Genomic DNA, 12,581 nt, shown 5'->3' with positions numbered 1-12,581 from the left:
ATGGCCTTCTGGACAGCAGTCAGGTCGGCAGTCTTACCCATGATTGCGGTTTTGAGTAATGAAACAGGCTGGGAGTTTTTAAAAGCCTCAGGAATCTTTTGCAGGTGTTTAGAGTTAATTAGTTGATTCAGATGATTAGGTTAATAGCTTGTTTAGAGACCCTTTTCATGATATGCTAATTTTTTGAGACAGGAATTTTGGTTTTCATGAGCTGTATGCCAAAATCATCAGTATTAAAACAATAAAACACCTGAAATATTTCAGTTGGTGTGCAATGAATCTAAAATATATGAAAGTTTAATTTTTATCATTACATTATGGAAAATAATTAACTTTATCACAATATGCTAATTTTTTTAGAAGGACCTGTATGTATATATATATATATATATATATATATATATATATATATATATATATATATATATATATATATATATATATATATAATTGTCAGAATATTTTTGTTAATGAATAATCTTATACATTTTCCTCAGGATCTATCTATCTATCTATCTATCTATCTATCTATCTATCTATCTATCTATCTATCTATCTATCTATCTATCTATCTATCTATCTATCTATCTATCTATCTATCTATCTATCTATCTATCTATCTATCATAACCTAAAAGTGGACGTGGCTCTTGATGGGCGTGGTTATTAGATTTATGACGCAGTACGTTCTGTGCGTGTGACCGTGACGCGCGCTCACTGCCGCACTGTACAGTCACATGACAGACATTATGGAGCTCGTTCGCTGTCAAACTTTAATCCGTTTTTACTTTTAGACTAGAAAAGCGATGGACAGAGCGGGATTTTTGACAGCTTCTGATCTCCAGTGATATGTCAGGTCAGTTTTATTTTCCTTTACAGACATACAAGCCCCGCGTTTTAAAACATTATTGTGTGTTAAGACAGGTTAAACAACGTCAGTTAACGTTACATTTTAAACCACTGGCTAGTTCCTATTTTTGTTTTATCATCTTAAATATTATGCCATTTTGACAAGTCGGAACTTCCCGGTATGATAGTTAAGCAATGAGCATTTTTGCCAGCTCATAAACAAATGTTTGAACAGCTAAGTTAACACTCACACTAGTGAAAACGATTCCGGTAACTAGGCTATATGATTGACAAACACACACACACACACACACACACACACACATATATAGACAAATAATTATATATAGAAAGATTAGCTATCTTTGGTCTAGCCGGGAACTGAAAACATGCTTTTAATGTATACTTATTTTGCAGAGTCATGCTCAGTCACTCTGTTTACTGATCTTAATGGTTACTCAAATGTTTAAACATTGAAAAGTAAGATTATGGTGGCTATATATATATATATATATATATATATATATACATACCATAATATATATATATATATATATATATATATATATATATATGACTTTTTGTTATCTATATGGCATATTTGTAAATGCATACTGTGTATGTGCCCCTCATCACCATGTATTGAGCTGGAAACCACTCCACCCAAGTGTAACTTGATGCATCTCTTTCTGTATTTCCACCTTGTTACACAGTTGCGTCTATGTATCTGTTATTTTGTAGCTAAACCCCTGCGTCATGTCTGTGGATGGCCCCCGGACCTCTGTTTTCACCTTTCAGTCCGCTGTTCACAGCCATCATGTTCTTCGCTCGCTGGAGGAACTGAGACAGAAAGAGCTCTTGTGTGATGTGACTGTTGAAGTGGAGTGCAGGAGCTTTCGAGCACACTCTTCTGTGCTGGCTTCCTGCAGCCACTATTTTTACACCAGACTGACAAACCACAGCCGACCAAACCTCACTGTCAGCTTACCGGATGAGGTAATGCTTGATATGGTGGATGGATGGGTTGAACCTGGAGGTTTTCAGAAACCTGTGTTTAAGTCTTCTCTTTATGATTTGTTGTTATTTTTAACAGACACACACACACACACACGCACACACACACACACACACACACACACACACACACACACACACACACACACACACACACACACACACACACACACACACACACACACACACATATATATATAACTGTAAAAAAACGATCAGAGCAAACTCTAAAACAAACAATTCAAACCAAAGTGAAAATTATGTCATCATTTACTCATTTACATATGTATAAATATTGAACCCATGAGGGTTAGTAACATGACGCATATTTTTATTTATGAGCACGGCTATATTTATCCAGAAATACATAAAAAATTCACACATACATACTTCTGTGATGGCCATGTTTATTATTTCTGAATTAAAATGGATTTTGATATATTTGGGGGGCAAAAAGTAAAAAAAATGTAATACTGATGCAACTGTCCTAAAATCATAAAGAAGAAAAGCCTTATTAAAATAAGTAAATGATTTAAATTAATGTTATTATTATTATTATTATTATTATTATTTGTCAGGAAAAATATTTTTACAAAACCAATGTCATGCGGTCTGACCAACGTGCATGAAAAAGTATATATAAAACAGGAAATTATATCATAGCGAGGACTTCTCTCAAGATCAGTAAGTTTCTTAAAATTACAGATAATTTGACCTTTTTATGATAATGCAGGCTGTTAAATGTCGTGTGACTCCCCCAAATAAAAAGATATTTATGAATTGATAGGCTAATTCATGATATTTGTTAATAATGATAATATTTTTTGCATTGTAAAAAACAAAACAATTTTAATTTCTTAAACATGGTTTAAAAGTTTTACATTTCTTTCTGACATTTTTTTTGCTACTTTTCATAATCCCAAGTATCCTGATTCAATTTCATTATATAGAAAAGTCTAAGTAACATTTCCTCGAGTGTACGATGGAAGTCATACCAGTTTTGCACGACATGTGGGTGAGCAAACGATGACATAGTGCTCATTATTGCGTTAACTATTCCTTGGAAAATGGTTTATAGTGTATTGCTGTCAAATCAGGCCTTAGACATTGAGATTAAATTAAACAAACAATGTTACAGCTATAACCCAATAATGTGATTTGTAAATAATTTATTCATGCAGTAATCATGACTAGATCATTAATCTCCCAAGGTCACTGTGGAGGGATTTGAGCCTCTTCTGCAGTTTGCCTACACTGCAAAACTTCACTTCACGAAAGAAAACATCCTGGAGATCCACAGATGCGCCGAATTTCTTGGATTTCAAAACCTCGATAAAGCCTGCTTTGAATTCCTCATCCCAAAGTTTTCTGATGGTGGTGGAACTTCAAAAAAAGTGAAGGGGAAAAACAAGAACCAAGAATCCAGTAAGAAATCCCAAGCCATCTGCAGTCCTAGTGACCAAAACCCTAAAACTGCAGGAGATCTTGAACCTCAGGATGCAGGAACAGTCATGCAGGCTGCATCTGCAACATCCTCTGCAGAAAGTCCTAAAGATTGTCCACCGATCTCCAATGGCAAAGAAATGCAGTTAGATTTATCCCCTCTGTACGCAAGAAGCTCTTCATACCACATGGGTGATGGCCAAGACCAGTTTTGCCTGCAGAACTGTGGCCCACAGTTGCCTTCCTCTTCTGTGGTGGCCGGTGAAGTTTGTCCTTTCCTGTCCTCTTCGAGCACCAGTGATGAGAAACTGCATTCGGCTGTAGCTGGCTGTGGTGGGGACATTTTAGCAATGGAGGAACAATTCCAGAAGGAACTAGCAATGGAGGTACGTTGTGAACGACCTACTGATAAAGACCTGAACATAGCCAGTATCACCGATGGCCACTTTGACCAACTTGAAGGGTCTCTAATGCCGCCCACCAACTGCAGCCAACTATGTCCTCTGAATTCTGTGGAGTCAAGCGGGGTTTTGGATGGGATTTCCAGCGCTCCAGACATCAGTAGCATTGGCACCGACGACAACCAGGTCTTTGATTCCAACAAACAAACGTTCTCTGAACTGTCCCCCAAAGATGGCTTCACCGAACGAAGCAGAGTGGAAAGGGAAGTGGCTGAGCATCTCGCGAAGGGCTTTTGGCCGGATTTGAGCTCCACGTTAAATGAGCCGCTACCTTTGGACTCTATCGACCAGTCGTCTGCTGGAAACGGCTCAGACTTCCACTGGTTGAAGCATCTGGATCTGGGAGCTGCGCCCGACGATTGTCCCTTCCTGAGGGACCTGAGCTCCACTGACAGACAGACCTCCGGGGGACACACTCTGTCCAATGAAGACACTGGAGACAGTTCCTGCATGTCCCCAATTAACTCAAGGGAAAACTCTGAGTGTGAATCGGATGGAGACTGTGCGCAATGTGGTAGCAGTGAACCAGTGCAGGAGGTGAGCATGCTAGCACTCACGTTGTAAAACTTCATGAAGTTAGAGGTGGAGTTTTGTGCCAAATTGCAAACTTCACCAATATTTTGTACTCTGTTGAGATTCCCAGACATGCTTCCAATAAAAGCTTCAGGCTCTACTAAAAAAATTTAACCAACCTCTAGGCTAAACCCCCTCCATAATGCAGTGTTGACGTCAAGGTTTTCTTCCCAGGTGGATTTGCCATTCCCTGTGGAGCAAATTTCCAGCATGACCAGGAGGGCATTCCTGCAGATGTTGAAACGTGAGAAACTAACCCCGGAACAGCTGGAGTTTGTTCAGGATGTGAGACGACGCAGTAAGAACCGCGTGGCTGCACAGCGCTGCCGAAAGAGAAAGCTAGACTGTATCTACTGGCTGGAGGGAGACATCAAGAAACTGGTATATCTATTTTTATATCAACGTTTTGTGAATGTCCTCCGAATGTTATTTGAGTGACATGGATCTGATAAACTTGGGTATGACATGTATCCAGACTCTACGATGATGACACCTATTGAATCGTAGGCTATGACGCAAGTTAGTATAGAAGAATAAAACTTCATCTGCAGCATGCACTAGGTAAACATTTTACTTGCTGCTACTGGAAACCAGAATTTCCTTAATGGATGATTAAAGTATATTTATCATCTAAACGAATAAGTAAGGTGAATCGCAGTTTGGCAATTGTTTTTTATGTGCACTGAAAAAAAAAAGGAGGAAGCAAAAGAGGAGAATATGGATGCGGTGCATGGCTAGGGAAAAGAGGCCAACTTGGCATGCCAATTTTGTAAATTGAGCTCAAGTTGATAGTTTTAAGCTTTAGCGCCATGTCGTGTTGATCAATACGTCATTTCAAGTTGCATTTTTAGTCCGTAGACGTAGGTCGTAGCAGCAAACACACTGTGAGAAGATCATGCTAAATTTCTTACACTGTCAGAAAATTATCGCAGGCTCTCTTTGGACCGTGACAACGGTCGTCTTTAAACCTCTATCACTGTACGACATAGGACCACCGTTCAGGAGCCACGACCACAGAAATTTCCATTATTGGTCATCTTTCGTCTGGGAGAGCACAAAATCGTACAATGTGTACCAGGCACAAAGACGCGTTCTCGCCTGAGCGCACACACAACAAGATCCTCGACCAATGTCACAAGTGCCATCCTCAAAACAAGTTTAAACACAATAAACACCTTATATACAGACATTATATATACATGTAGTATTGAATATATATTGATAGTTTAGCGCATGCAGCAGGATTATTGTAGTCTAGGAATGATAAATGAGAGTTACTTACGGAGATAAATGAGAGTGAGTTAATCAAAAGATTCAGTCTTGAGCTGTCAAATTAATGGCTTTGAATCTGTTATGGTTCAAGGTTGACTTGTTTTCCATACGCAGCTCTGCATAACTACCATAGTATAATGCTTAATTGGAGGAATGAACTAGCTTGTCACGACTGTTTCCTGAAAAAAGTAGTAACTGTCTCACATCCGTCATTTGAACCGCTTTGGGGCAACAATAAAAAGCTGTTAATAACATCACACCGATGGTGGAGTAATAGCTTCAGCTAACTAATTTGTTAGAGAATTCAAATTAATGGCAAACTTGGCATCTAAGGATTATTTTGTTATCTTTGTTCTCTGTTGTTTTGCTTTATTTACAGATTAGATAGACATCAGATTTTCACTACACACTCACTGGGACCCAAAAATTTCACAATATGACTATAAAAGCGGTGATGCCTGGAATCACCTTGATAATTAAAATAAGGTTACAGTTTTGTATAATAGATGATACTTTCATTGTAAAAATAAAATGACCATGTAATAAAAATGTTAAATGTTAAGAAAATATACATCTGTATACTAAATATGTACAAATATGCATAAAATATATTCTTGTTGTAAAACTGTTTTCAAAATATAATTTATTAATATCAGAGTTTAGTAGGCATATACAGTTGGGTTTTGTCTTTAAAGTATATTACTGGGATCAATTAGAAACAAGAATAATTAAATTGACCCTTCCATTACCACATTGTGTATGGCCATACAGTGTACAATTATGTTTCTTCTATTGTCCCTTTTGTTCAAATGGAGATTGGTTTACTCAATCAACACAGTTTTTGTGAGCATGTAATGTTTTCCACACATTAAGAAAATCAGTAGCATGTGTTATGCTTTCCACCTTTAGGAATGCAAAGTACAGAATACAATCCTAAAATGGATCTTCTTTTGTTTCCACATTTATCAGAGGAGCGAGAAGGAGAAATTACTGCAAGATCGCAAACAGCTGAAGCTCAGCTTGGAGGATGTGCGTCAGAACCTCTCGGGCCTGTGCCAGAACCTCTGTACGGACCCCTCGCCACAGTCGGAGCAGCTGCAAGCGCTGGCCAGGTACGTCTCCTCCGACTGTCCCACCTCCATCCTCCTGACCCCCATGGCTTCTCCTAGCCTGGCTGGCCCAGACCGGGATGTCCCTGCGAGCACCTTTCTTCCAGACACTAGTCCTGAAGGAGACACAGTAGCACTCAGGTCGCCCGCTGCCTTCCTGCAAGACACCGTTCAGAGCACTGTTACAGATCCAGCTCCATGATGTACAACAGAGTAAAGCCGCTTGGAATGGTCTGATATTTCAGTTTTACTCAGGAGCTTACCTTTCTGCTGCCGTCAGTTACACTTTTGAGCATGACTTTCTTATTAGGAGCACTTTCTTAATGTTTCTAAGTATGGATGTGACTAAATTTGCACTATTACCAGGAGTTTCATATGGAAATGCTACTATGTCTTTGATTCCTTGCATAGGGGTCATTCCTGTTACGGCACACATTTTGAACTTTTGAACATTTTGAACTCTTAAACTTTAAAAATGAATTCACCCTTGTGTTGTAATTCAAAGTATTTCAGAAATAGGGTCTGGATGAAGATGAAAGATGAATTACAGAATGGAACATAACAGGGTTGAAATACATGGTTTGTTTTATTATGGATTGATAGTTAACTCAAATTAATATTGATATTGTTTTAAACCATCTTTTGATATTTTGATTCAGTCATACCATTTTCTTTTTGGCCAACAGGATGGAAAGTAAGATAAACAGGTAAAGCTCAATGCATCAATTAATTTATAAAATTAACTGCTAATACTTTCTCATGTTTATGCTGTTGTTTTCCCACCCAAAATTATGTCACTTCCTGGACAATAATGTTATTAAGGAACAGGCTTTTATTTTAGTTAAAAGGGATTTTTCAAAAGACTAACAGGGTGGAAAGTGATATTAAGGACACAGGAAATATCTAAGATGAACAGTTAAAACAACATCCCCAAATTTAGCATTTTGATTAAAAGAAAGAAAAACATCTGGAGAATTTCTTAATTAATGACTTTTTATGCTTTTTAGGGCATTCATTGTAATATTGTGATTAAAGAAAACAAACTAATATGACTTCAATTTTATATTTTATCCAAATATAAACTTATGTACAGTATTTGTGTATATATAACGGAGACTTGAAAATGTACCACATAACAGGAATGACTCATGGATTAATTTCCAGTGCTAGCATTAATTTCACTTACACTGCCACTATGGACAATCATAGTAATTCTCTTTATTATGTTAATGGTTTATGATTTTGTTATGCGATGTAGAGCATACAAGTACATTCCAGTCTAGCCTAATACGTCTTTATCATTATCGGCATGAGAATTCTATATTAATGCATCTGTGTTTTTTAAGTATCCGTATATGCATATGTCATAGATATAATAACATTTTAAATAACTGCCATGTACTTTTTCATGCATATCATGTAGGATTTGTGAAAAATACATAGAATCCATAGTCTCTCTGAGGTAAGGCAAAAAAAAAAAAAAAAATTAGATACTGTTCACTTTTTGCTTGCTAAAGTGGACTGAGTTTGAAAAAGGCCAACATAAAATCACAATTAATCCTATTTACTTTAATACATGTTTATGGTCTTATTGTGCATGATGATTCTTCATTCCACATTACTTCAATGAAAAGTTTGTATTGTAATATTTCAAATACCATTTTCAGCTGATGTCATCTAGGTTGCGCAGCCTATTGCTGTCGGATCACAAATGGAGATTCAGGCATTGTTAACTCACGTTGTTGTACAGAATGCTCACTTTTCATGTACTGAGGATAAAATAAATTTCTGACCTAGTTTTTTTTTTTTTGTCAAATACCGTTTAAAGCCCCGTTCACACTACAAGCGACTTTGTCGCTGCATGTCGCCAGTGGCTCGCGATGAGGTCTCTAGTGGGCGTTCCCACTACTGGTTGCCTTTATCAATGACATCCAATGATGTGGAGAAGGGTCATGCGCGCTCCGCTCCTATTGGTTGTCGCTTCCGAAAGTCGCCCTTAATTTGCATAAAGTTAAACTGATCTCAACTTTGTCGCGTCGCCAGACACGCCCCATCCTGTAGCCAACGGTCGCGACCGCGCGTGTCGCCGGAAGTCGCCCGCTCAGAATTGAAAATGAATGGTATCGTGTCGCGTGTAGTGTGAACGCAGTTTAACTGTACGCCACATTATGGAAGTAAAATGGATGTGAATGCCATTTCATGTTGACTTTAATTCCTGGATTAGTCTAAAAAATATAACTTGTTCATTTTGTCAGTGTAGCGTCAATGAAATGTTCTATTATTTGTGTTTTCTTTTGTTTTAACCCTGTAATCAAACAAATTAATACTGTCATGTAAGCCTAGAATGCACTGTATGATCCACTATTTGATTCATATTTAACAAATAGCAGCAAATAAAATGTCAATACTAATTTTTTTCACTAAATGTGTGAATGCAGTGGTGCTTTCTAAAAGTATGTGCTAACAGAGACTGAACAAATAAATGAACCTTTTCAAAATGTTAATGCATGAAATAGCTGTAGGCTACATGTAAGCACAGTTTGTCTAAGGAAAAGAATAGCTTGGTTTTTAGAAAGGGTCCCTATTGAAGAGGTGAATGTTGATGCATATAATTGAGTGAGATCACGGTAAGGTTCCGTAAACACACTGATTTCCCCATCCTCTCAAGCTCTTACTGTTTTCCCCAGAGCCCTGTTTCAAATGATCAGTTTCCGAATAAGAGAAATTGTGCAATAGTGAACCAGTTTTGACATAACAAATGCTTATGTTTTTAAAAGAGTCGACCAAATTCAGAATAAAAATCCCAAATGGAACATTTCTCAAGATGTGATGGAGTCCAGTGGTTGTCAGCAGTTGAGTAACTTCACCACAAGAGGTCAGAATAATCATGTATAGCACATTCACACACGCACACACAAGTTTAAATACTCTGATCCAATAAACAACATGGGAAGACCAGAGATGTTGCTACCTTTCTCTCTGCCACTGACAGGGCCAGGGTTTTTGGCATCAACAAGTGGTAGTAGAGTCCAGGTTAGTCAGCTTCCACATCTTCTCTCCCTGTAACCAACATTTACCATATGACACAATATGGGGGGGGGGTTGTTAAAAAATGCGTTGGAGACCACATCACAGATATGAATCTCCAACAACTTCTTAGCCTAATTCTGTTTCCACTAATCAAATTCGTTTGAATATTTATAATCTCAATTATGCTTTTTTATATGATCTGCTTACGGCCCAGTAAGTTTTAGGGGTAAACCTTCATGCTTTCCCCCTAAAAATCATACAGTTAAACTATATAGGCTACATCTTACATGTTTTCATACAAATCAATCATAGAAATGCGTTTGAATTTGCCACCTTGTAAGTTTTTGCATAAAATCGGGTTGGAGTTTTTAGCTTGCTAGAAAGAGCCAAACCTTTAAAATCAATTTGGTTCTTTGCAGGAAGATCAATCTCTATCTTGAGCAACCTTGTCTTAGTGAATTTGTTTTAAAGCTCCCTATTAAGATAAAGATAAAGTTGTGTTTGGTTTGCCCTCCTGCACTGAATTTAAATAAACTTCCATGTCTAGGGAACATTGGTTTTTAGAAAAAACCCTTTTCTTTTGGTCCATCTGTTCAAGGTCGCCATGCCAGTTGTCATTGACATTTCAGACTCCGTCATTCTAAAGCTAAACTTTGCCAATTGGCTATGTTTGTGGTCTTCTGTGAGTGTATTGATCTTACCTTGTTTTGTTGAAACTAACTAGATTCAGAACACCATTAAAAACTCAATCATTTATCTTTTAAGTTGTAATTACTCTGTGTGGCCCGACAGGTTCTTAGCTTAGTTCTTAATTGTCCTTTCAAGGTGAGCCCATTTGTTTACCTCCTCCATGCATACTAAAGATCTCCAAATTTATTTGGTTTTGTTTTCCTCTCAAAGGTCTTTAATGAGGTGAGTGCTTAGAAATATTCCAGTGGTGTAGCCAATATGCCATACAGTGACAGCAAGGGATACTCCGCATATAATCATTGATGAAACCACAGCAGCATATTTATGCAATGCAATGAGAAATGAAATGCTGATATAGAAGTTGTTGTTTTGATCTGTAATTGGATTCGTTTTTAAATCTTACATCTAAAAAATTTCCCTCCATCCAATGATTGTGTTACCCTCCATCCAATGAATGATGACTGGTCCACCCAATAAAAGCTGCCAGAATATGATAATGGTGTGTAAATAAAACAACATAAATAGCCACAAAATACATGTTGTGTATTAGCAAAAACATTATGACCACCTGTTGGTCCTCCTTGTGCTGCCAAAACAGTGCCGACCCGCCGAGGTAGGACTCTACAAGACGCCTGAAGGTGTCCTAGGTCTGTATCTGGCACATTAGCAGCAGATCCTTCAAGTCCTGTATGTTAGGAGGTGTAGCCGCCGTGGATTGATCTTGTTGGTCCAGCACATCCCACAGATGCTTGACTGGATTGAGATCTGGGGAATTTGGAGGCCAGCGCAACACCTTGAACTCTTTATCATGTTCCTCAAACCATTCCTGAAGAATGTGTGCAGTGTTGCAGGTGCTTTATCCGGCTGAAAGAGACACTTCAGTTACACCATTGCCATGAAGGGCTGTGTGCTCTGCAAAAATGTTTAGGTAGGTGGCACGTGTCAAATTGATACCTGGTCTGAATTCATGCGTTGCACTTGTTAAATGTATGTCCACATGAATGGCCGAACACAGAGTTTCCCAGAAGAACATGCTCAGAGCCTCACACTCCCTCCACCGGCTTGTCGTCTTCCCACAGTGCATTCTGCTGTCATCACTTTCTCCAGCGCACACGTACACAGCCGTCCACGTGATGTAAAAGAAAATGGGACTCGTCAGACCAGGCCATCTTCTTCCACTGTTCCAAGGTCCAGTTCTGACGCTCACCTGCCCATTGTAGACGCTTTCAGCGGGACAGGGGTCATCTTGGCACTGTTTGTTCTGCGGCTACACAGCAGTTTGTTGTGACACATTCCTCTCATAACCATTATTAACATTTTGTGTGACTTGTGGCACAGGAGACCTTCTGTTGGCTCGGTCCAGACAGGATAGCCTTCATCACCCTCGTGCATCAATGAGCCTTCGGCGTCCAACACCCTGTCGTCAGTTAGTAGTTTGTCCCTCCTCGGATCACTGTTTGTAAATTCTCACCACTGATGCTGACCAGGACAAACTCACAAGCCTTTCTGTTTCAGAGATACTCTGACCCAGTCGCCCTGCCATAACTATTTTGCCCATGTCAAAGTCGCTCAGATCTTTATTCCTGCCCATTTCTCCTGCATCCAACATGCTTCCAAAAAAAAAAAATAGTGTTCGCTTACCATCTAATCTGCCCAGATCTTTACATGTGGCTGTAGGAGATAATCAATGAAATTTGCTTCACCTGAGTGGTAAAAACGTTTTGGCTCGTAAGTCAATAGTTTGTAAAAGCAAATACATATAATTTTTTATAATTTTGTGTCGTGGCTGTAGACTTACGCTCACTATTTCTACAGCATGAGGAAACATTTGTATTACTTTGCTGCTGAGCGAGCGGAGGAAAAAAACACAGACTTGTTGGCTTTCGTAATAGCACTGGTAAATGTGATTCGGCATAGTCTTTTCTTCTCTATTGTGATGTATGTGCAGGGGAAACAGCTTCTCAAACAAGAAAAAATGGAGGACGTGACTTGATTTTGTCAATGGGCAACTGATTAGATGGTTGCGGTTTGCTATTGGTCGATCTCATGTGAGTGACAGGTTGCCCCGCCCCCTCTTGCCAGTAAACAGAGAAGAGAAGGGAGGGAAAGTTATTTTGATTAAAGATTATGAGGGCAAATGG

General features: G+C 38.6%; 1 protein-coding gene across 3 annotated transcripts; it reads left to right on the top strand.

Moving 5' to 3' along the window:
* Positions 1–680: 680 nt before the first annotated feature.
* Positions 681–9,145, top strand: bach1a (BTB and CNC homology 1, basic leucine zipper transcription factor 1 a). 3 transcript variants are annotated; one of them, XR_013195989.1, is made up of 6 exons: positions 681–855; positions 1,590–1,844; positions 3,074–4,303; positions 4,514–4,720; positions 6,581–8,530; positions 8,859–9,145. XR_013195989.1 is itself a non-coding variant. In XM_077208971.1 (5 exons), exons 2-5 carry the CDS (start codon positions 1,605–1,607, stop codon positions 6,920–6,922), a joined length of 2,019 nt encoding a protein of 672 aa, XP_077065086.1. In that variant the 5' UTR covers positions 718–855; positions 1,562–1,604; the 3' UTR covers positions 6,923–9,145. The 3 variants fall into 3 exon arrangements, 1 of the variants encoding a protein (XP_077065086.1); XR_013195988.1 differs by having other exon boundaries at positions 6,581–8,540; positions 8,870–9,145; XM_077208971.1 differs by having other exon boundaries at positions 718–855; positions 1,562–1,844; positions 6,581–9,145.
* The last annotated feature ends 3,436 nt before the right edge of the window (positions 9,146–12,581 follow it).

The sequence above is a fragment of the Siphateles boraxobius genome, unplaced genomic scaffold (assembly GCF_051911475.1).
Source record: "Siphateles boraxobius isolate OS27281-9 unplaced genomic scaffold, OSU_SipBor_1 6, whole genome shotgun sequence".
Taxonomy (NCBI): domain Eukaryota; kingdom Metazoa; phylum Chordata; class Actinopteri; order Cypriniformes; family Leuciscidae; genus Siphateles; species Siphateles boraxobius.
Note: the sequence above shows the minus strand (reverse complement) of the source record. Positions and strands in the feature narration are given on the sequence as shown.

What these genes read in the sequence shown, in the direction of transcription:
- bach1a (XM_077208971.1), top strand. Translation starts at nt 1,605, where the DNA reads ATGTCTGTGGATGGCCCCCGGACCTCTGTTTTCACCTTTCAGTCCGCT. An exon ending in GCAGTGAACCAGTGCAGGAG is followed by an intron (nt 4,304 to 4,513) that starts GTGAGCATGCTA and finishes TTTTCTTCCCAG; the next exon opens with GTGGATTTGCCATTCCCTGT. An exon ending in AGGGAGACATCAAGAAACTG is followed by an intron (nt 4,721 to 6,580) that starts GTATATCTATTT and finishes CACATTTATCAG; the next exon opens with AGGAGCGAGAAGGAGAAATT.